The sequence below is a fragment of the Rhipicephalus sanguineus genome, chromosome 7, assembly GCF_013339695.2.
Source record: "Rhipicephalus sanguineus isolate Rsan-2018 chromosome 7, BIME_Rsan_1.4, whole genome shotgun sequence".
Classification (NCBI taxonomy): Eukaryota; Metazoa; Arthropoda; class Arachnida; order Ixodida; family Ixodidae; genus Rhipicephalus; species Rhipicephalus sanguineus.
In genome coordinates this window covers 4,803,400-4,825,129 of record NC_051182.1, presented here as the reverse complement: position 1 = coordinate 4,825,129, position 21,730 = coordinate 4,803,400, and the positions used below count along the sequence as shown (strand labels likewise).

General features: G+C 46.9%; 1 protein-coding gene across 1 annotated transcript in view; it reads left to right on the top strand.

Moving 5' to 3' along the window:
• LOC119400559 (unconventional myosin-Vb-like) overlaps positions 1 to 21,730 on the top strand; it is a 260,416-nt gene that overhangs the window by 181,032 nt on the left and 57,654 nt on the right. Inside the window, exons 14-18 of the mRNA XM_049417693.1 lie at positions 4,745 to 4,845; positions 4,985 to 5,187; positions 8,324 to 8,378; positions 19,911 to 20,022; positions 21,419 to 21,518. Coding sequence (XP_049273650.1) covers positions 4,745 to 4,845; positions 4,985 to 5,187; positions 8,324 to 8,378; positions 19,911 to 20,022; positions 21,419 to 21,518 — 571 coding nt within the window. The remainder of the gene's footprint in view (positions 1 to 4,744; positions 4,846 to 4,984; positions 5,188 to 8,323; positions 8,379 to 19,910; positions 20,023 to 21,418; positions 21,519 to 21,730) is intronic.

Below are 21,730 nucleotides of genomic sequence, written 5' to 3'. Positions count from 1 at the left end.
TTCTGGCTACGCCCCTGGGTCCCTCGCATACATACTGGGTGCTCTTAGAGAACACGTTGTTGGGCTAGTTGGTGCATTACATTAAGGAAATATATATCCAGCCAAAAACGGACCAGCACAGGAAACTTCGGTGAAGGAGACAGGAAACCGGCTAAACTACCAACTCTTTGATCACAAAGCGAGGCACAAACACTGACGCGGTCACATGGCCATACCACAATCGCCTTCACATCAACCGAACCTACCAAATAGGCATAACACAAAACATGGCATGCAATTACTCTGTCTCATCTTAGCATTCTTATTTGCTTCTCGAGATTATAAAAAAAAGATTGCAGAAAATCTTGTTCCACCGTGCGCAATGCCACAGAGCTGTCACTGCAACACGCTTCGCCCTTCTTTGCAATGTGGAAGGCCTCAAGTATTTCACGTGCCATTTTGCCAAGACGTCTGCCCGAAATTCTCATTTCATTCAGTACTGGCTTACATTTGCACTGTTTACAGTGAAGGGCCAGATTCGATCCCGTTCCCTTTTCTAACGATTTGCAATGCTTCCAGGCTGTAGTGTTTACACAACGACCCGTCTGCTCTATGTAAACCACCCCACATGTCAGTGGTATCTCGTATATGACGCCAACACCACCATCCACAAAGATCTGGCCACGCTTCGTATCACACTGTGGTTTCTTCTTTCCTCCAATGCGTCTTCCTTCGTCCAAAATTTGGCGGGGATTAGTGTTAAAAGGTTCATGTCTCTCCTCGAGTCCTACCTTCGGTTCACAGTTGTATCCTTTGATGCAGGCTTGTTTGTACAAAAGGAGGAGATATGCATTAGATCCTGTGTTGTCCCAGTGTTGTGCGATATTTTTTTATCCTCTATTGACCGTGATTTAGAATCCACCATTGACAAAGGCACAGTCCTGCAAATGTTTATATATTTTGATGATTTTTTGGCGCTTTTAGGAATCGATTTTAACTTGGCGTATGACAACACTGCAAAGCATTTTGTGCTGCTTTAAGAAGTTAGGAAAAGGTCTTAATTTTACGCATGAGCTGCCGGCGAACAATTGCCGGCAATTTTTATACATAAATATCAAGTGTGTCGAAAGACAGGTGTGTTATATGTATTTATCCAGAACCAAGAAAGAGTTGTCAGGACGAAAGACAACAACTACTAAGAGATTTAATGGCACTGGATCGTAGACCCTTAAGCCTACGAAAAATCTTAGGTCCATGGCCAACACACGCCTTGAAAAATGTGCACTATTAGCTGTCAAATGGTTCCTAGAAAAAAGTGATATACTTGGAAATCATTCAGAAAAAATTTGGCAGATCTCACGTACCGTGGGAATCGATGTTATGCGAAGCATGCGCGGAATGGTGACTGTACAGTAATTTTTCACATTGAGCGGAACGTTGTGGAATGACGCTAGAGAAATATGGAAGTGTTATACGCACACTCATATGAGAAGAGCCGTATATCTAATATATAACCAGTTGTTTACAGTTGTGTAACGACGGCAACAGCAACATGGGTGTTACCAACACCAGACGCGGTAAGCTGATATGTAGTGATTATATTCTTCAATACTGGATAGCGCGAATCCGAACAGGACATAGAAGGAACACAGATGCACAGGACAGGCGTTACTCGCAACTGAGCTTTATTCAGGCAAGTTTCCCTAGATATATACACAGCCGAGTGTCACGCGCAGGCGCACTGCACGTAGGTTACAGTCACAGTTACAGTTGTTATGCTTATACTTGTCTGTTATTACGGAGAACGCACGCACGTTTCACGAACCCGTGTGTGTGTTTACAAGGGGTTCTTGACAGTTCTTGAACAAGGTCATCGACACCGTGATCAGTGTGCACCAGCAGCTGGACCGGACTTGTTAATCGGATCCGTTCGTGATCGCGGTTATGAGGAGGCAAGTGTAGTGAAGTACGAGGTATAGTGCAGCTGGTGGAAATCGTGGATGCCTCTTACGAATGAAATGATCTATGATGCCTCCTATCGTAGACGTGGCAGCGAGGTCTTTTGATGCTCTCTCCATATCCAATCCGTCTTTCATGCACTATAAGGACCAATCGTTGTTGGGTCTTGATAAATCACTGTTGAAGTCACCGTAATGATGAGAGGCCTGGTTCTCTCAGCAGATTTATTGTAGGAAGCACTGACGCCGGTTTTTGAGTAATCCACGTGATCCACGTTGCGGACCACGTGAACGGCTGCATGGCAGTTGAGCGTCTTCCAGAGGTGTTCTGTGTTCAGCTTCCTCACTTTCCTTGTGTCCGCCGCTGTGGTGTAGCGGTTAAGGTGCTCGGCTGCTGACCCGAAGGTCGCGGGTTCGATCCCGGCCGCGGCGGTCACATTTCGATGGAGGCAAAATGCTAGATGCCCGTGTTCTGTGCGATGTCGGTGCACGTTAAAGAATACCCGGTGGTCAAAATTTCCGGAGCCCTTCGCTACGGCGTCTCTCATATTATATCGTGGTTTTCGGATATAAAACCCTAACAATTATTATTATTATCACTTTCCTTGCGTGTCAATGTGTGTGTTCGCGGTTACTGTGTTGGTTGAGACTCTGTATCACCTGTGGCACATACCCGCATAACATTAACTCTGGTTTACGGGTATGTGCCACACGTGACTGAGAGAAAGGGTTTCATGACGTACGCGACAGGTATTTTGCGCTATTCATGTCATCAGCAGTGAATCGTGTTCGTCATACACTGATCCTCTGCTGTGCCAATTTTGGTATATTACAAGTTATGGAGACGACCAGGAGAGCGCCCAGACGTAGGCGGCTAGATAGATAGATAGATAGATACGTAGATAGAAACGCCCAAAGTGCCTGAGGTTCGCTAAGAAATGCTTCGCATTTAAAATTTCAAAAGCAGATTTTATGCAGTGCATTTTGACCTGAGTGTGTCGCGTGTGTCGCTTCACGTGCGAACTCATTTTGTGTCCATATGACTGGAATTTGCGAATTGCGCATGGCCTGAAAAGGGTTGCTGTCAGGTATGGCGTGCCTGTAGTGTTCTCGGCACCAAGGAAGCAGAGTGGTTTATGCGCACGTATTCGACAAAAGAAGAAACCACAGTGTGATACGAAGCGTGGCCAGATCTTTGTGGATTGTGTTGTTGGCGTCATATACGAAATACCACTGACATGTGGGGTGGTTTACATAGGCCAGACGGGTCGTTGTGTAAGCACTAGAGCGTGGGAGCACGGCAGATCCCTAGAAAAGGGAACAGGATCGAATCTGGCCCTTCACTGTAAACAGTGCAAATGTAAGCCGGTACTGAATGAAATGAGAATTTTGGGCAGAAGTCAAGTCAAAATGGCACGTGAAATACTTGAGGCCTTCCACATTGCAAAGAAGGGCGAAGCGTGTTGCAGTGACAGCTCTGTGGCATATCGCTGAATGGAACAAGATTTCCTGCAATCTTTTAGGGGCGAAGCTCCTCAAGGTGTGGGCTGTCCCTCCTTTGTAGTATGTAGTAGTAGGTAGCCACGCATAGTGGGATGTATCCACTCCATGTGATAAAGATGACGATGACGACTGATGACCATGAAGAATAAGCGCGTTCCAATATAGTGGAATGTACTCCTACACGTGATAATGATGACGATGACGCTGATGACCATGAAGTATAAGCGCGTTCCATGACGATGACGACTGATGACCATGAAGAATAAGCGCGTTCCAGTATGATGGAATGTACCCACTACACGTCAGAGCACTGCACGGGCCCGGGCCGGCCCGAAACGATCGAGCGAGGGAGCATGCTCTTTCGATAAAGAATAACCTTTCGGCACATTTGCCTATGCACTGCAGCACGTGTGGATGTGAGGCAAGATTTGACAATGTCGCTATTCTAGGTAGATGCAAGGAGGTGATTGAGCGAGAGATCCTAAAAGCATACCTCATCCGAAAGAAAAAAGATATCTGTATTAGCGATACGTCACTGGTACTGCGTTCAGCTGAGTTTGATCTTTTTGACAGGTTTCTGAACTAGCACGTGCATTGAGAGTGGCCGAATGTTCGATGTGACGCATGGTGTGTTATTGCGCATGTGTGGCATGGTATATATATTGCGGTGGATTTGCAAGAATAAAGTCAGTTGCGAGTTGACGCTCTTTCCTTTCGCCTTTTCTTCTCGGTGGTTCGCGTCGTCGAATTTTCTTGTAAACATGCACCAACTAGCCCAACAGCAAGTTTTACTAAAGTATATATTATTATTATTATTATTATTATTATTATTATTATTATTATTATTATTATTATTATTATTATTATTATTATTATTACTACTACTACTACTGGCTTATGAAAAAATAAAGTTCTAATGCGATACGACAATATGCAAAATATATGAAACGCCGATTGTATATTTTGGGCCTAAAAGCAGAAAATTCATTTATTAGTAAGCAGCAGCGAGCTGTAACTCACGCAACAGTGAGCAATGTCGTACACCATTTTAGGAGCCTTCGCCAAAGAATAGGCAATATAAGTTGTACACCGGCATGATTGACTTACGCGTATATTTGTGAAGGTTTAATATTGTAGTGCCGAGAGTGCAAATGCGCCAGCCTATTACGACATCGCAGCAAAGCCGGCACACTGTGTTTGGGAACGCTCAAGCGCACAGTTTGATGCGGCTTTGCGAGCAGAGCTTGTATGTATACTGATCACTAAGAATGTTTGTCAGCGTGCTTATGCTGTGATCATTTCAGCGCACTGGTTTGCTGAGCATGGTGGACGTGGAGTGCTCGCTACGTGGTACGCCCGACACCTATGTCCAGAAGGTCCGCATGCAGCACAAGACTAGTCCCAGGTACGCGCGCCGCTCGAGGGACAGACTGGCAAATGACATTCTCGTTCATACAATGGATGGCTGAGCGCCATCGATGCCTCTCAGAACTTGTGTTGTTACGAGAGCGCTTTGTGTGTTCCGCTTTTTGATCTGTCGCCAGGTTCTTCGAAGCCAAGTGCGGTGGCGTAGCCTTCGGGATCCGGCACTACGCGGGCAATGTGACATACGAGGCGTCGGGATTCCTCGAGACCAACCGCGACGTGGTTCCCGACGACGTGGTGGCCGTCTTCCACCGCAGCTCCTGCGCTTTCGGCTTCGCTACGCACCTATTCGGCAGCGAACTTAAAGCGCTGTTCGCCGACGGTAAGTCCTTTGTGTGCGGCTGCGGTATTTTCCAAGCACCGCGACAGCCGCTGTGCGTCCAAGCGCGGTCGCCAAAGGTGTTCGCAACGACCGAGACGAAACCCCACTGCCGCTCGATTGACCTCATTGTTGTTACTGCAAACTGAGACAAGGCAACGGCAAGCGTCATTACCAACTGAAACGAAGGCACCTGAGCTCAAAGATATTCGGCAGGTGTTGTAATACAAGAAGGCGAAAACCTCGCCGCACTCGTGTAAGACAGATGAGCCGCAACGAGCACGTGCACTACATGTGTCTTGATTAACAATGTCTTGCCCTTTGAACGCCTCATGCGAGCTCTTTCCTTTGTCTTTTCAAACGTGTGCAGACTTAGGCAGGCACTACGCGTCTGTGAGAAAATATGCGCACCTGTGCTGTCTTGCAGACTTTTCGTACAAAGGTGTTGACCTTATTTCTTTTGGCCATGGCGCAGTTATGGAAGCTTGTCGCATACGCAAAGTGGCTGATCACGAAAGAGTGTATGAGGCGGATGCTCCCTATCCCAGCTTTTTGAGACGCGAGAGCATCTTATGCTCGGGGCAGTGTCCGTTCTGATTGATTGTGTGATTAGAGGAAGAATAAGACGCCTACTTTCTGCAGCCCTATAGGGAGCACGGCGCAGCGTCTTATGTCCGTTCTGCGGCGTCCGCATCCATACTGCGTATGCGCCAGCTTTCCCCCTCTCCTCGCGTGAGCGCGAGGAGGTGGGGTGGAGGAGGGGGCGTGAGCGCTGCCTCCGCTTCGTTTCTCCTCTCCCGTTTCTCTCTCTCCGCAGTAGCTGAGCGCTCGTATATAATGCGGCGCGTGCTCGCTTCCGTTGAACTCTCCTTCGCAACGGCGCTACGTACGCTCGCGAAGCTGAACGTAAACGGCAACGCCGGCAAGCGAATCTCGAAGCTGCGAAAGCGCGCGTTTGCTGTGCTTCCGTCATTCTCTTTGTGCAACGGTGTGCGAAACGCCGTGAACAACGTCGGCGCTAGTTGCAGCGGCAGCGCCACCGCCGCGGAGCAGAGGAAGGCTCGGGAAGCCGAACGTAAACGTCAGCGTCGGCAAGCGGTGATTCAAACGCCTCGACAACCACCGTCTCATAATTCACATAAGAGAAACGGAAACTCGATGCGCACCCCCCGCGATGCTTTCGCATCCCATCATGGTTGCCCGTAGGGGGAGATGATGTGTATTTTTTTGTGTGTGCTCGTGATTAGGCGCATGGCGTTGGATGCTAATTTCCTGACAGTTTCCCCGTTGACGCCATTCGTCTCTGTAGCCTCCCGAGCAACTTAATCCTGATGACTTTTGGTATGATTCCTCCGTCTTACAGACATCCGTAATTTCGCCGAAGGCAGGAACCTGCTGCAGCGTATGACATTATCAAGGATTTAGGTAGACCCAAATACGCATGGCTCCCCGCGCACATCACCTCGGAAGGAGAAACACCCTCCAAACTCAACGAGGCAGCTCATAGTCACGCGCGCCAGACCAATTATTAGAGAATGTATTCCAGCTCCAGAAGTATGCTTCCACCACCTGTGCGCTTGGCGCCAACTACAGACGAATCATTACTCCAGCCCAGTTCAGTTAAACAGGACCTTCCCAGAGGTGTACACCACAAATATGTGCGAGATCAGCAGATCAGCCTTTTGCGCAGCGCCGTCCCCCGCCCCAGCGGCGAGAGGGGAAAGCTCCGGTAGCTCGGACGGGTCGCGCTTGCTTGGTTTTCCTTAGTTTTCCTATGGCGTGCGCGGAGTACGTGCTCCCCGGGGCTTTTATCTCGCATTTTTCACGCTATGGGTGCCGGTCATTCATCGTACTGGAAAGCAGACACGCATTCCTGCTGCATTGTGAACTGTCACAAAAGTTTCAAAATGACGAAGAGCCCAAAACTGCCCGTCAAGTTCTACCGTTTCCAATGCAAGCAGTGCGAAGACCAGAGGCGTCAAGAGTGGATTATGACAGTTCGCCGCGCTAAGCGATGCTTTCGCGGTCTTGTCACCTTGAAGCAGTTTTTGTCGTACACAGTATTACAAACAGTATTTCACCACAGTGCCACCCTGGTGCTTGTAACTCCTTCGCAAAAATACGCTATAGAGGCGTCATGTCGGGCAAGGAATCGTGTTAACATATGCAATATAGCGTGGCAGAAGAGTAAAATTACGACCTGGCGTGACACAATGCGAATTGCACAGTGAGTCAGTCGTTGAATGCTTCCAACCCATTGCAAAGGGCTCAGCCATAATTATTCATCGTCATCAGCCACAGCACAAAGTGCACATAATGCCTTACAAATGTGTAGCAGGTACCACGATTTTCCGAAGAATGACGAAAAAAATGTATATTGTGGGTGTTTCGCTACTTCAGAAAAATTACGATGATTTATGGTGCAGTGGGTACCTTGCACGTGTACTTGTATTAGTTGACCCAAGAGAGTCCACAACGGGCTCTAGAAAGGCCGCTCTTACACCTTTCGCTGTGGCTGTGCTGCGTGTTCCGCGCAGGCCTGACAATTTTTTTTTTATCAGAAGAGCTGTCTCGCACATCAGAGAGTACACTCAATGACGTGCTGCTTCCGAGATCGTGCTCACTCGCTTGACACAAAGTGTTAGGTTCGCCAAAAATGTCGTAATTGACTTTTGAGAAAATAAATACTATGACTTTGAAGTGTATACTGGTTTGTGCTAGTTGGTAGGAATTCGTGGTACAGTTACTTCCGCTCCTCTGAAGAACGTGTTTTACCCCTTTCCTACTTTCTTAAGAGGAAGGCAAGTAACTATATCACAAGTCCAATATTTTTTATGATTACCCTAACTTGAAATTTTTGCATGAAAAAACCGTTACGAACCGTTACGGCACATCTTTTTTTTCATTCCGGAACATAAACGGAACGAACTTTTTGCGGTGGAACGAAACTAAAGCCGAAACGAAAAACATTTCGTTCCGACACCCTGATTAAAACCATTAAATTTCACATCAAGAGGTTAGAAGCAGGTTCCAAAACGACTTGAGGTTCTTTCCCATCATTTGAAGAAATATCGCGCCACTTGTAGTGAGTTTAGCAGCAAGGCTTTCTTTCTGTTGCGAAATAATGCTTCTATTGCAGGTGTCGCTCCTCGTGGTGTCTCCTTCAGGGTGTCGCCGACAGCACACACCGAGCTGTAAGTGCCATGCAATTAATACTGTTGTCAAGCGCGTATTTCCTCACGAGTGTCGTTGGCGCGTCCACAAAAAAGGAAACTTGCCTGATAAACAATGCAGCTGCGCTTTTCCTGTATTTCCCTTTTCTGTGGGTGCCTGCGATTGCATTATTTGTAGAGCACATTGGAAAGCCACACCCGCCCTGCATGCTACACTGGCCCTATTCACGCTCGATCCGCCCTTCCCAGTTTAACTGTGTGGCTGCCGCTTCGGAACGGGAGAGCGACATGCGACGCAGACACTCTTCTCTCGTCACAGTCCCAGCCCTGCGCTGTTGAAAAAAAGCCAGTGCCTGCGAGGAACGCGACCCTCGATGGGGGGCCAGCCACATATGCGTATTTGTGTCTTCTAATAACTGATGTTCTCTCGACCGCGAGCTTGTCGGCGATCAGCCGTTTTTCGTATGCTTATCTCATCTTTCATGTAGGTGACTTGACATTGGCTCGTTTCGTTGTTGCCTGGATATGGAGCATCATTGTTGCCTGTTGCAACTGAAGCGCTTCACTGCTAAGTACGTGGATGAAAGACCAATTTCTGGTATGAAGGAAGGAAGTATTTAGGAGAGATCATCGCGATAAAAAAAGAAAGAAAAATTCAGCAGATGTTACGTACCGTGGGAGTCGATGTTATGCGAAACATGCGGCGGGGCGGTGACTGTGGCGTAAGTTTTTTACTGGGCGAAACGTTACAAAATGACGCTAAAGATTTGCATAAATTTTATACTCATACATATATGAAGAGCCGAATATGTGTCGCATAACCAGTTTACAGTTGGGTAACGCTGCCAACGGCAACGTGGGTATTGCGAACACCAGAAGCGGTAAGCTGATATGTAATGCTTATACTTGTCCCTTATCATGGACCCGTGTGCATGTGTGCATGCACACGGGTCTATCAGTGTGCATGTGTGGAAGAGGTTCTTGACAGCTCTTGAACAAGGTCAACATCACTGTGATCAGTGAGCACCAGCAGCTGGTCATGACTTATTATCGGATCCGGTCGTGATACAAGTGACGAGGGGTCCATGTGTAGTGAAGTATGAGGTATAGTAAAGCTGTTGGAAATTGTGAATGCCTGGGTATTTCGTCGACAAATGGCCTGTCGATATAGGCCGTCGAGGCTGGTAGGCCTGGATAGTGCTACGTAGACCAACATCGGTGGATGGCGGCTGTTTATAAGACCAGCAGTCGTAGCGACCAGCAAAAAACTGCTTCGAATGTACATATGAATCTGCCTCTCAGGCAGAATAATGACTTCATTCGCCTCCGTTCAGGCCATTTAGGCCTAACAGTGAATCCCGAGGGAATGAGCGCCCATATCGTCTCGGCCATCTTCTACACTAATGAAATCCGTTCTATAACTGCAAAATGTGGTCTCTTTAAAACCAGCAAAAGAAAATCCTGTCTAATGGCAGCAACTACAGAATTGGTGAAGACTACTCCCATGCAGCACAAAACACCCGCAAACACCTTCTTGATATCGCGAGGGAATAATCAGTTGCTTATTCACGGTGCTACAAAAATGTGTTCATAGGGCCCACTCAGTACAGATGATGGAAATCTAGAATCGTGCTAATGAAGTCAAGTAGCCATCACTGCATCATCCTCAACCAACACAGCGACACATTTTTTGTGGATCTGCCGAAAGCGTTGGATACCGCGTTTGACCATAAATTATTATTAAAGTAAGCCTCCCCCTAAATAATCCTAAACTCGCAGACTGAACTGCCAGTTTTCTGTCCGATCGTTCTCAATAAGTAATGCCTCGCTCCCCTGTCGCTGATATTTCTAGTGGCGTGCCGCAGGGTACTCGACCCTCTTCTCCTTCTACTTTACATTAATGATTTGCCACAAAATATAACCACTAACGTGCGTCTATATGTCAATCACTGCTTTCTGTACCACAATATTAACTCTCCTGAAGACTGTTCGTCATGGCTCATTCTGACACTTCTGGCCACCGTGCAACGCCTTGCAGATGAGTATAAAGTTCGCCAAAACTGTTTCAGTGATATTCACGACTCTCGAGGCGTAACTCCTTCAGTATTCTCGCAGTCTTCGAATAACTATTTTCTACATATAGGACCCAAGTATAAGCATCGAGGACTTCTATTGAACGACAATATACCTTAGGCAGCACATTGAAATGAAATGTACCAAATCATTCACAAAAGAAAACGAAAAAAAAAAAAACAACTCTTCGTGTCACCCCTGAAGAAACCAAGCTGCTCACATACAACACACTAATCCGCCCAGTCTTTGAAGACACATAAAAATCATATGAACAAGATTGAGCCCGTACAAAAGAAAGCTGGATTATCTGCCATCGTTATATGAACTTTTCACCTTCTTCTAATCTGTCTATAATCACAACTTAACCACTTTGGCAGCATGTCGCCACAACGAAAGCTTAAAATTCCCGCGCGCCTTAAGTAGCCGTGAATATAAATACTCTAAGTTTTTTCAGCCTTCCTGCACCCGTAGCTCGCACAACCTCAACCATTCGAAATTACAACTGATTTGTACAAGTACAGCTATTTTCTCTCAACAGCTCAACGTTGGAATGCACTGTCCGGATATGTTCGCTCTCTGGCCATGACGAATTTTCTGTCTGCAGTCGACATGCGATGTTTTCGCCGCTCCTGCCACAGCCCATGATGGGCTGCAGTATGTAGCAATAAAAGAAAAATGGCAATATCTTGCCCTGGCACTACCATTTAAGCCATTTTCACAAACATGCACACTTTTCTTCCTAAAAGTGACGTCATATCTAACCGAGTCCCCTGATGTGGATGCAACTTGTTGATACTTTCCGAAATGATGACGTCACGGATGACCCACCCGGCTTCCATGTTCTCCGCGACGATCGCCAGCAGTTTGTAGTTCGTAATACCTTGCCCTGCACGCATGCCAAGTGACCCTCAAATGTTATGGCTACTGTTTCGTGCCACTCCGCAGGCTATCTTACCACGCCTTGCGAACAGATACTGTCTTTACTGGCAAGCTTAACTGCGTCCCAGATAGACTCATGAAAAAAAAAAAAAATACGCTGACGCTCAGATGCTCTTCGGTGACTTTAACTTGTCTCATCAATTGGGATAGGAACCCACCTTCGTCCCTGAGTAAAACCGACAATTATTTCCTCCGTGTATACTTTAAATTAAGTCAGCTTGTGTTACAACAAACACTCGTCCCTACATGGCTCTGCCAGCATCTTAGATCTTATATGAAGTAATAGTCTAACTAGCCTATCTTTGATGTCTTATCTTTGAGAAAATAGCGACCATAAAAGAATTCACGCTGTCTTTAGTATTGCCCTGCCGAAATGAGAATTATAGACTACAATAGTACGCTTACATGATAACATGATTAACAACGAACTTGTCTCCTTGTTCTAAGCCACAACCTCAGCGCAAACCAGGACGGACCACAGAGAAGAGATGGGACAAGCACCGGCGCTGAAAAACAGCTGTTTTATTCTTCTTGATGCAAGGAATGCCAGAACTACGTAACCGTGTGTGCGTTCATGTAACGAGATCGCATGATTGCTTAATGTGGTACGCTTCCAAGGCAAGCCGCCCGTGTTCAGTCTTGCTTCTGCCGAGAATCGCCGAATCGCGGGGCACAATTTTGGCGGGAGTTGGAAAGGCCAGCAAGATTTGTCAACACTATCTGCGCATGCTCCTTAAGTCACTCACTTATGAAGCGCCTAGTTCGCCCGATGTTCGCCTGATACCACAAGACAGAACTATGGCATAAACCACAGAAGTGGTGCACGGAATACAGTTGAGCCATTCAATAACGAAGGCCCTGAAGAACGAAATTCTCGCGACGACGAACAAATCTGGCGTCCCCGGCGGACGTCCATAGAGTTCAATGCATTTGTCCCCTCAGGCTCGACAGTGAAGAGACCTTAAAAAGCACTGCCACAAAATGAAAGCTTCAGGTAGGAATCCACTACATTTTTTTTAAATGCGAATGCATTTCTTAGTCGGCCTATGTCAGGTGTACGGCGTTGTCCGCGCGCCTCTCCGCTTTCACTCCCTCTCCCATAGCAACAGCTGCGGGCGCGCGCGCTTATCCTCGCGCCTAGCAACCGGAGCAGGTGGTGCGGGTGGAGTAGCGGACGCTTGCGGCCTGAATGTCCAACGAGACGGAATGTACAACGAGACTGAATGTCCAATAGTACATTCCGTCTCGTTGGACATTCAGGCTCTGAATCAGTAGCGGAGAGTGAGTGGCGAGGAGCGCGCTCTGGCGTCTGAGGGCGCTCGCATCGCGGGAGCTCGGCGGAGCTCCCGCGTGTGTGGAGAGAGTGTGGGAGAGGGTAGGTGCAGTGCTTCGCCGCTCCTTCTCTCGCCGTTCGCTCTCTCTCCTCCCGGTGCCACCGCCTCAATGCACTGCGTTTGAAACGCGTTTGCAGCGTTTGTGCTGCATTGAAGGCGGTGGGAACATCCCTGAGGTGATTACGAACGCACGTAGGAAGCGTTCGTTGAAAGAGGCGCCCAAAAGGGAGACAATTGAGCGCGTCGATGTGTCCAGCTTTACGCCATTAAAATTACTACGCCGTGTACTCTCGGCGAAAGAAATGCATTCGCATTTCCTCACGATTCCCTTCGGAGAGGTGGGGGCATTTTTTTTTCAACCCATCACCCAGTTGAGAACCCAGAAGTTTGAAAATTGCAGCACCGCTGATTCAACAAGTCGAGCACATACGTTTCCGCCAACAAGCATCGGTGCAACCATTACCGTTTAAATTCGGTCGGGTGATGATGACGACAGCCACAAGTTCAACAAGACGCTGTTGAACTGCACGACTTTTTGTGTGCTGACGCCGACCAGATCGGGCACGAAGAGTTCAGCGTCGACGCTATCATCCAAGATGTGCGCAAAGAGTATGAGAGTGACGACGGCATTGAGGAAAGCAAGAAAACGTGTGGAAGGGAAGTAAGCTCGCGCGAAGTTCTTGATGCTTTTGAAATCATTCGCTCTTTCCTCGGCCCCCACGACGACGACGAAGCTATACAAAGTTTATTCCACAAGTTGATTCTATAAAATATTTCAGCATAACCTACAATGAAAAACTTAGCTGGAGTCCACATATAGAGTATATAGCAACAAAGGTACAACGAGCTTCAGGCTTATTGCGCAGGTTAAGTAATCGAATATATGGGTTGCCATGATAGGTACACCATGATAATGCTGTACAAAATGTACATGCGCCCAATATTAGAATTTGGGTGCATATTATTTTCGGGAGGCCCTGTTTATAAAACAAAGCCGCTGGTTCTCTTAGAGCATCAAAGAAGTGCTGCGCATGTGTCTGGGACTTCCCAGGTTTGTGGCCAACAATGTAATTTATCAGGAAGCGCGACTGCCAACATTGCTTTGTCGATTCCGCATCTTAACAGTACAAATATTTTTAAAATTTTATAGCTCACCGGCAAGACGACCTGAATATGCCTTTATCAGTGACCCAGACTCCTTCTTTCTTGCTCATTGGCCACGGTTTCACATCTCCAGATAATTTTTGTTCAAAAGAAACTGGAAAGTATAAATGTGGACATTAGAAAGGTTATAGAAACTAATGGCTCAAATCAGAATATTAGGATAGAGTATGATGAGATTTTCCCACCAAAATCTAAATTCCAATCTCGCAGATTCTTAAATAACAGGTTGCAAGATTACCTGGTACATGCACAAACAAATAACATAATAGCCACAGATATGCGTCAGTGCATGATGAAAAGGCAGGCGTAGGAATTGCCTCCCATTCGCTTGGCTGGTCATTCTCCGTGAGGCTCCAAGATTTTACTCCAGTTTTTGAAGCTGGGCTAGTGGCAATGGCGCTTCGTGAACTCCCTTTGAATGAAATTAGTGCCATCATAATAGCACTCTCTTTCGGTATGTACCGCTCTTACTGCCTCAGACAAATCTCGAGCCCTCATGACATTCCGCACATTAGTACCGCCGCAGCTAAAGTTCGCAAAATTATTGTGGGTCTCAGGTAACTGTGGATTACAATTAAATGAAATGGCCGATTGCTTAGCGCGAGCATCACTTGATGGCCCAATAATATCGGTACTGCCAGTAGTAGAATATCTAACAGCGATCAGATATAGAAAATTAGAAATTTGTACATATAAAATGGAAACAATAACAAAATGGACGGACTATCAGCATTTAAAATTTTCACGGAAACCTCAGTGGAGTCAATCTAGACAATCAGAAGTTATGATAACCAAATTTCGATGCCGTGTCCCCCATTAAACTTATATTTACACAGGGCTGGCCTGGCGATATCGCCTCTGTGTCATTTGTGTCAAGAATTAGAAACCATTGAACATTATTTCTTGTCATGTCGCAGCTATTCATTACTTAGAAAACGACTTCTAGTTATTCCATTTTCGAAAATAGATTTAAGTTTATCTGTAGAAACAGTACAAAGCTTTCGATGCGGTGTGTAAATTTTTTCAAGATACAAAACGTGTCCCATTTTAATCTCCACTTTAATAAATATCCTTAGAGTAATAAAAAATGTCTTGAAAACTAACATTCTAAATTGAAATCAGTTCCAATTTGTTCGGGCCATAGGAATACGGCTGTCTGGTCTGCTAAAAGTTGCACAATTTTTTAATACATTAGATGTCATTTCCTTTTATTTCTTATTTTTATTTTTTATTTTATTTTTTCATTTTTTATTTACTTTAGCCTTTTTTATATATAGAATTATTAATATTAATACGCATTCTTGAAGGTGTCAGAGAGAAGTTACGACACGCAGTCTTGGCCAATGCCCCAGAGTTGGTACGTGCCATATTTTTGAGGAAGCAAGCAAGCAAGCACATTAAACTGTGAGGCTCGAGACGTCAAGCTCCTTCGAAGCAACGTGAAACAGAGCAAGATAAGCGACTTCTTCCAGTAAGTTTGGTTGTGACAATGCAGTGATGTGATAGCTGCGCCAATTGCGCCAAACTGCGCCAAGACGTGAAAGCTGCTACATCCTGCTACATCTCCGCTGTTTTGCGCCAAAACTGCGCCAAACTATAAGCACACTAGCGGAAAAACGTGCGCAGCGCGCCGGCGGCGGCAAAACGCGACACTCCAAAGCTGCCGCGCGGCAAAATTTTCGTGCCGCGAGAGGAATGTGTTCGTGCATCATTTTTCTCGGCACGCTGCCCGGCGCTTTCTGGGGACATAACCATAACCGACATAACCCTCTCCAGACTGCTGCAAATTGGCGTGACCCCCCAAAAATGCACCTTGTAAGGAGCGGCTCGCCGCGAGCTGGTGTGACTGCACCGCCGCAGCAACATAGAAGTAAAATTTCAGTTGTTAGTACAGCGACGTCCACGCCTGTCTTATTTTTGCACCCTTTTTTTAAGTTCCGCTATTCGAACGAGTGTTATACCCCTGTCACACGGACAACCTTAACCGTGGTTAAGCTGACTACGGTTACGGCTGACCACGGTTAGGGGTAGCTACACAGCAGAAATAACAGTATGGCTTTGCAGCGATGAAGCGACATGCTACACAAGAGGCACATTGAGGCCACGAAGACGCATCGGAATTCAGCAGGTGTACTGAAAACTCCAAAGACCTGCATATCAGACGTATTTGTACATCACAAAAATTGCAACCCAATCCGATCCAGGCTCTTTGCGAACCCAAGTAAACCAATTTAGGAGGCGTTGATGTAAACGTAACCGGCTAATACGAATTCGTGAAATTTCCCAGCCGAATTCCACTGTGTCGAATGGGCCGAAATTTGAATGTTCCGAACACTTTTCCGCGTCGCGGCGCGTGATACGAACTTTGGTACCGAATCCGTCGAGCGACGGCCGAGAGCAGAATGCTGTTAGCTTCGGAAGTACGCGCGCGGCCAGTGCGCACACTGTCAGAACTGTGGTTATCGTTTGCCATAACCGCTGTGGGCGAAACCGCAGTCGCTGTTGACACTATCATGTATGGCGACGACGAAACTGACGGGACTCCGAAAGTGCACGTGCGTCCAACGCCCACCCAGTCCAAGTGGCGCTGCTTCCCGCAAACGCCGCGGACAAAACAGCGGCAGATGCGATTATAGATAGCAATACAGGCGACGCAGAACGTAGTTTTGAAGGCACGTGTGCAGCCAGCGCAGGCGGATTGAAAACGGAACTACCGTTTGCCGCAGCCGCCGCGCACGAAACCACGGTCGCTATCAACGCGATCATCGATAGCGACTACGAGCTCCGAAGGTACGCGGCTAACGCAGCGGTAGATTAAAGGCTATATAGTCGTAGAAAAAGGCACGAAGCAGTGGTGTAGCCAGGAGGGGCGCACACCGCCCCCCCCCCCCGCCGAAATTATTATTATTTTTTCTTGCTATGGCATACAGAGGCCAAAATGACACTTGACCACATCTGCCTGCCCGGCCCCCACTTCAAATCAAGGAGGTGCCGACCCGCCCCCCCCCCCCCCCCCCCCCCCCCCCCAAGACAAAAATTTCTGCCTACGCTCCTGGCACGAAGCCTTTCGGCTTTCGTGTCGATCTTCGCTTGTCACTATTACATCACTATGGTGGAGCGGACTTCACGTAGTTTTCAGTTGGCCTCATGCGAAGCTTTGACGCGCGCTTTCGCGGCAGCCAGCTGCGCCGTCCCTTATTTGTCCGTTCACGTGTGTCCCAGAAAGGCATACGCGAGTTTTTATGACAGAAATTAATGTTTTGTGCGTATATCGTGGTTTGAAAACAGGTCTTGCTAGTCTTGATGATACCAAATTTTGGGCGATACGAATATTGTCGTTCCCCCTTCAGATTCGTATCACCGAGATTCTACTGTAGTTGAGAAACACTACCTGCATTGTTAGTTTGGCCACTCTAAGCCATTATAAGACCGCAATGCCAATGGCAGCCTGCATTGACACCCTTGTCCAATGTTTACGCTTACGGGGCTGTTAGGTGATCCAATGGTGTTATGCAAACAGCCGTTATTGGACAGAACTTTTTATTTCAAAAGAGTTCCTCCTTATTTGACTGTTTTGCTTGACACGGTTCATTTTTCCCCTTGGCAGTGAGCTTTTAGCTGATCCAAAAGCTGTTTTCCCTGCTCCCAAACGCGTTTTTGGCTGCTCCAAAAGCCCTTTTACCTGCTCCAAAACGCACTTTTTGCTGCTCCAAAAACCTGCTCCAAAACAGATTCAGTCAATCACATCACTGGTTGTGCGAAGTAATTAGTGTGCGTATTTTTCTATTTTCGCGACAACAAAATTCTCACGATAACGAACAACACAGGCTTCCTTGGCGATTTCGTTACTGAGGTGTTCGACTGCGTAGCATATTCCGTGCCCGATTTGGCACCCACACCTGCTATGCGCGGCAGCAGAGCAAGCTTGTTTGGTGCAGAACACACCAGAGGGGCACCATGGGGCAGGCAAGGCGCCGTTCATCCCTCTGACTGGTTTTCTTTTTGAAGCAGGACCTGGGCAACAACTTTTTAGGCGCGACCTGCAGCCAAAAGGCGGTGTCTCTGATTGTGAAAGCCTTCGCGTATCTTATGTTCACACAACTTCCTGAGAGCTGATTCTATACATGACGACGCAATTCCTCTTTACGAAATTTTCGAATGAGCAGATTTACACGACACCAGCTCCCTTTTTGCGCGTGGTCTGTAAGCCTAACACACATAACGGTCACAGTGCTGAAATATAAGGTCCACGATCTGCAAAACATTCTGGGGTAGGTAAAAACTAGGCCTTCTCCGTGTCCCTTCGAATCATCTAAAATGCTATTATAGACAACTAAAGAATAATGAAACCGATGGACAATTAAACCAAGGAAAGCGTAAGGGACATTATTCGTGGTTTCTTAACTGTACTGCAGTGATTCTCACGTAACTTGGCAGGAATCAAAATGGACGAAAAATCACCCTTGTCGTCCAATCGTAGATCGCATGTGGCGTGATCACCCTCAAGGTCAAGTAGTCAATAGAAGCCTAAAACAAGGCTAGCAATACTCAAAACTTGGTTAAAATAAACGAACGAGGTCAAAATATTATAATTAACAGAAACAACGAAGAAGTAACTTAAAATCGCTAAAACCACTTCGGAAACATGCGGCCGCGCCGCGAAAGAGAGGGCGCCACCAGCAGCTTGCTAAGCAAGCCGGCTCTTCTACGGCGCTAGATCTGAAGGGGTAAACAATCTGACGGAACTGGCTGCAGACGACACGTATCTCAACTGCCGTAACAAGCAGGAAGTCGACAAAGCGCAGCAAAAAGTAGCGCGCATGTCGCACACCAAGATTGCGAATCTCCTTAACAAGAATCTACCAATTCTACACGGGCCGGTGAAAATGCTTTCCTCAAACATTGACGTCATCGACGGTTTGGTAAACGGAGCCTCTACGAACGGGAATCGCTAGGCGCTTCCTCAGGTTTCACAATAGTGGAGCTGCATTTAGCACGAGATTTAGAACTCGCTACACAAGAACGACATTTTTTACTCAACGGCCCGTTAACCAGAGCCTCACCATCTAATCTTTCCTTGCAATGTCGAGAGTATAAGCGCACGCTAGAATTCCATGAATGCGCAGTGTTGCACAATGAAAAGAACGAAGAAACGCGTCTCATGGCTGACATTCCGATAAGTAATGGAAGCGCGTGCGTGAGCCAGCCTTTTATTATCTTACATAAGCAAGGAATGAAATGCCTAAACAGCTGCCATGCACTTAAAACACTTTCGTGCCTGCGCATATGACGCAAGTTTCGTCGTTTTTATTTTTTCCACCGCACTGCGCAGTTGGTAGCCGGCGTATGCGTTTTCTTGATCTCGTATCCGTATTTGCGCGCCTAGGGTATTTTAGAATAAACCCCAACCAAGTAGATCAACTCTCTCTCATTCTAGCATTGGGATCCCTTTTCCGTGTTCTTCAAATTATCTGAACAATTCCTCTTCTTTAATGGTGATTTGTTTGGTCCGGGCTATGAGTGTGTCGTGGTTTTAAAAAACACCGAGTTCACGTTTTATGCGGCTTTGTGCAACCATTCGCCCGACATGCCAGGAGTATTGCAATCTGAATCAGTATCGCATTTGCCTTCCTGCCTTTTACTTACTTGCCGTTGTAACAGTGTGGAGCCCGACTGCTAACCAAATGACTGCGTGTTCGATTCCCAGCCACCAAAGCGGCATTTTGATGGGAGCGAAATGCAAAACCTATCGTGTGTACCTAGATTTGAATTCACTTTAAAGAAGCCCATTGTTGGGCGAGTTGGTACTTCATGATGAATGAAAATAGCGCGAAAAAACGTAGGACGAGACGAAGAAGGCTACAGCGCAAGCGCATCTTCGTCTCGTCCTGCGTTTTTTTCGCGCTATTTTAATTCATCAAGTCCACGGAGTTGAATTTTTTAACTGTAGTGCGATACATTATCATGGCTTTGTTTTGGCTTGTAAAACTCAATTAATATTTTCATTCTTCCGTTATTTTCTCTCCTTATCTCGTGGTAACAGGCAAAACGGCGATGAGCCCGTGTCCACATTAACCCAAGACTTTCACACGCGACTGGACAACCTGCTGCGGACGCTGGTGCACGCCAAGCCGCACTTTGTGCGCTGCATACGGGTGCGTGGAATGTTACGCTGTGCATTGATGAGACAATCGAAGGTACTTCCGTTACGTGATTCGCATTACGCACGAGTGCTACTTGTGAGAGGCGCATATGTTGCAAGACGACTAGTACTGCCCTTATAACTTTTCTTTGCTTGCTGATCTCATGCTCGATGCATCGCCTGCACTTAAAAGAAGTAAGGAAAAAGCCCGGAGAGAAAGAAAGACTAAAGAACAGTGAGAATTCTGGGCTTCAACAAATTTTATTGCACAGAAGGAACAAGCCCTTATACAAAGTGAACATGTGCCAACAGACGCCAGAACAGAGCGTGCATGTTGCCATAATAAACGGCACACAACTTCGCAAAAAGATGACGTCTTTCGCTTTTCAACAACGCGATAGAGCAAGAGCTTACACAGTTATCATTTTCTTTTATAATGCCTAAACATTCGTGAATCAAACGACATTTTTCATCGCGATGCCTGTCAAGAAAGCGTGTGCTGTGGAAATTTGGCGTGCATTGCATCGTTTACAATGGTCAGGTAAATTAACGGCTCTCGCTCTTCCTCTGGCCGGCGCATGGTGCCCTCTCGATTCGTTGCCAACGAGACGACCGGTCTCGTCGCATTCACCGCACGGCAGGGGCATGCAACAAATGACCCCCGTATTGCATTTTGGGAAATTTCAAGCGCGCACACACACACCGACAAGGACGTGAGGAAAGAAGGCCGACAAGCGCCAACTCACAACTGAGTTTATTGGTGAAAAGGAAGTACACATATATTTATATAAACCCGGGCTAGCTCAAGAGCGCATGCGCGAGTTAATAGAGGAAAAAGATTGTCTTTCTGTTTGCGACAGCTCGATAGAGGTTTTATTGCGCTTGAGAAATTGGGTAGCGTTCATTTTTGTGCTCGCGGTTGTTCAACACCGGGCACATGCGAGACAGCTGCCGAAAAGAGCGCGGGCATTTGACGGCCGTCGGCTTAATATGAACACTTGCTCCTCCTGTGCAGTGAAATGAGTTCAAGATGAGCGCTGGAAATGCAAAAGACCAACTCGTCCGGTTCACCACTTTAAGCCCTTATGTAGAAGCATACGAATATACAATGGCTGCTTGGATGGCGGGCTTAATATTTCTTCCTGCGAAATCACCACGTAACCTGCTATTTCAAAAAGTAAAAGGTTCTTTTCCAATTGGATGTGGCCTTCAGATAGCTCAAACATGTCTTCTAACGAAGGGCAGGAATATTTTTTCTTATTTGGCCTGTTAATGCTAGCATGCTCTCACAGAATAAAAAATTGCGGTAAATTGAGAACGCGGACGATGTCTTCGATAAACGGCCAGCCTCTGTGGAGCGACGAACTTCAATTGAGAATATCTGGGCGGTCATTCTCTTGCTGACGTAGGCCAACAAGCACGAGCAAGCCGGTCACTTCGAGCGCACCGTGGTGATGAAGCAGCTCAGGGCGCTACAGGTGCTCGAAACAGTCAACCTCATGGCTGGAGGTGAGATTCGCTTGAACAAAGCTTTCTTCTTTTTTTTTATTTTCGGGACCCTTGTATGTTACGTCATTAACGACCTCGCAATAGGGTGCGCAGTCGCCATACGCTAGCCACACTTTGTTTTGGCGTCCAGGCTCCTTTCTTTTTCTTCTTTTTTAATACCCACCCAAGCCGCTTCCCTCGGTGTCGCGAAGATCGGAGCGCCATTCGCTTGC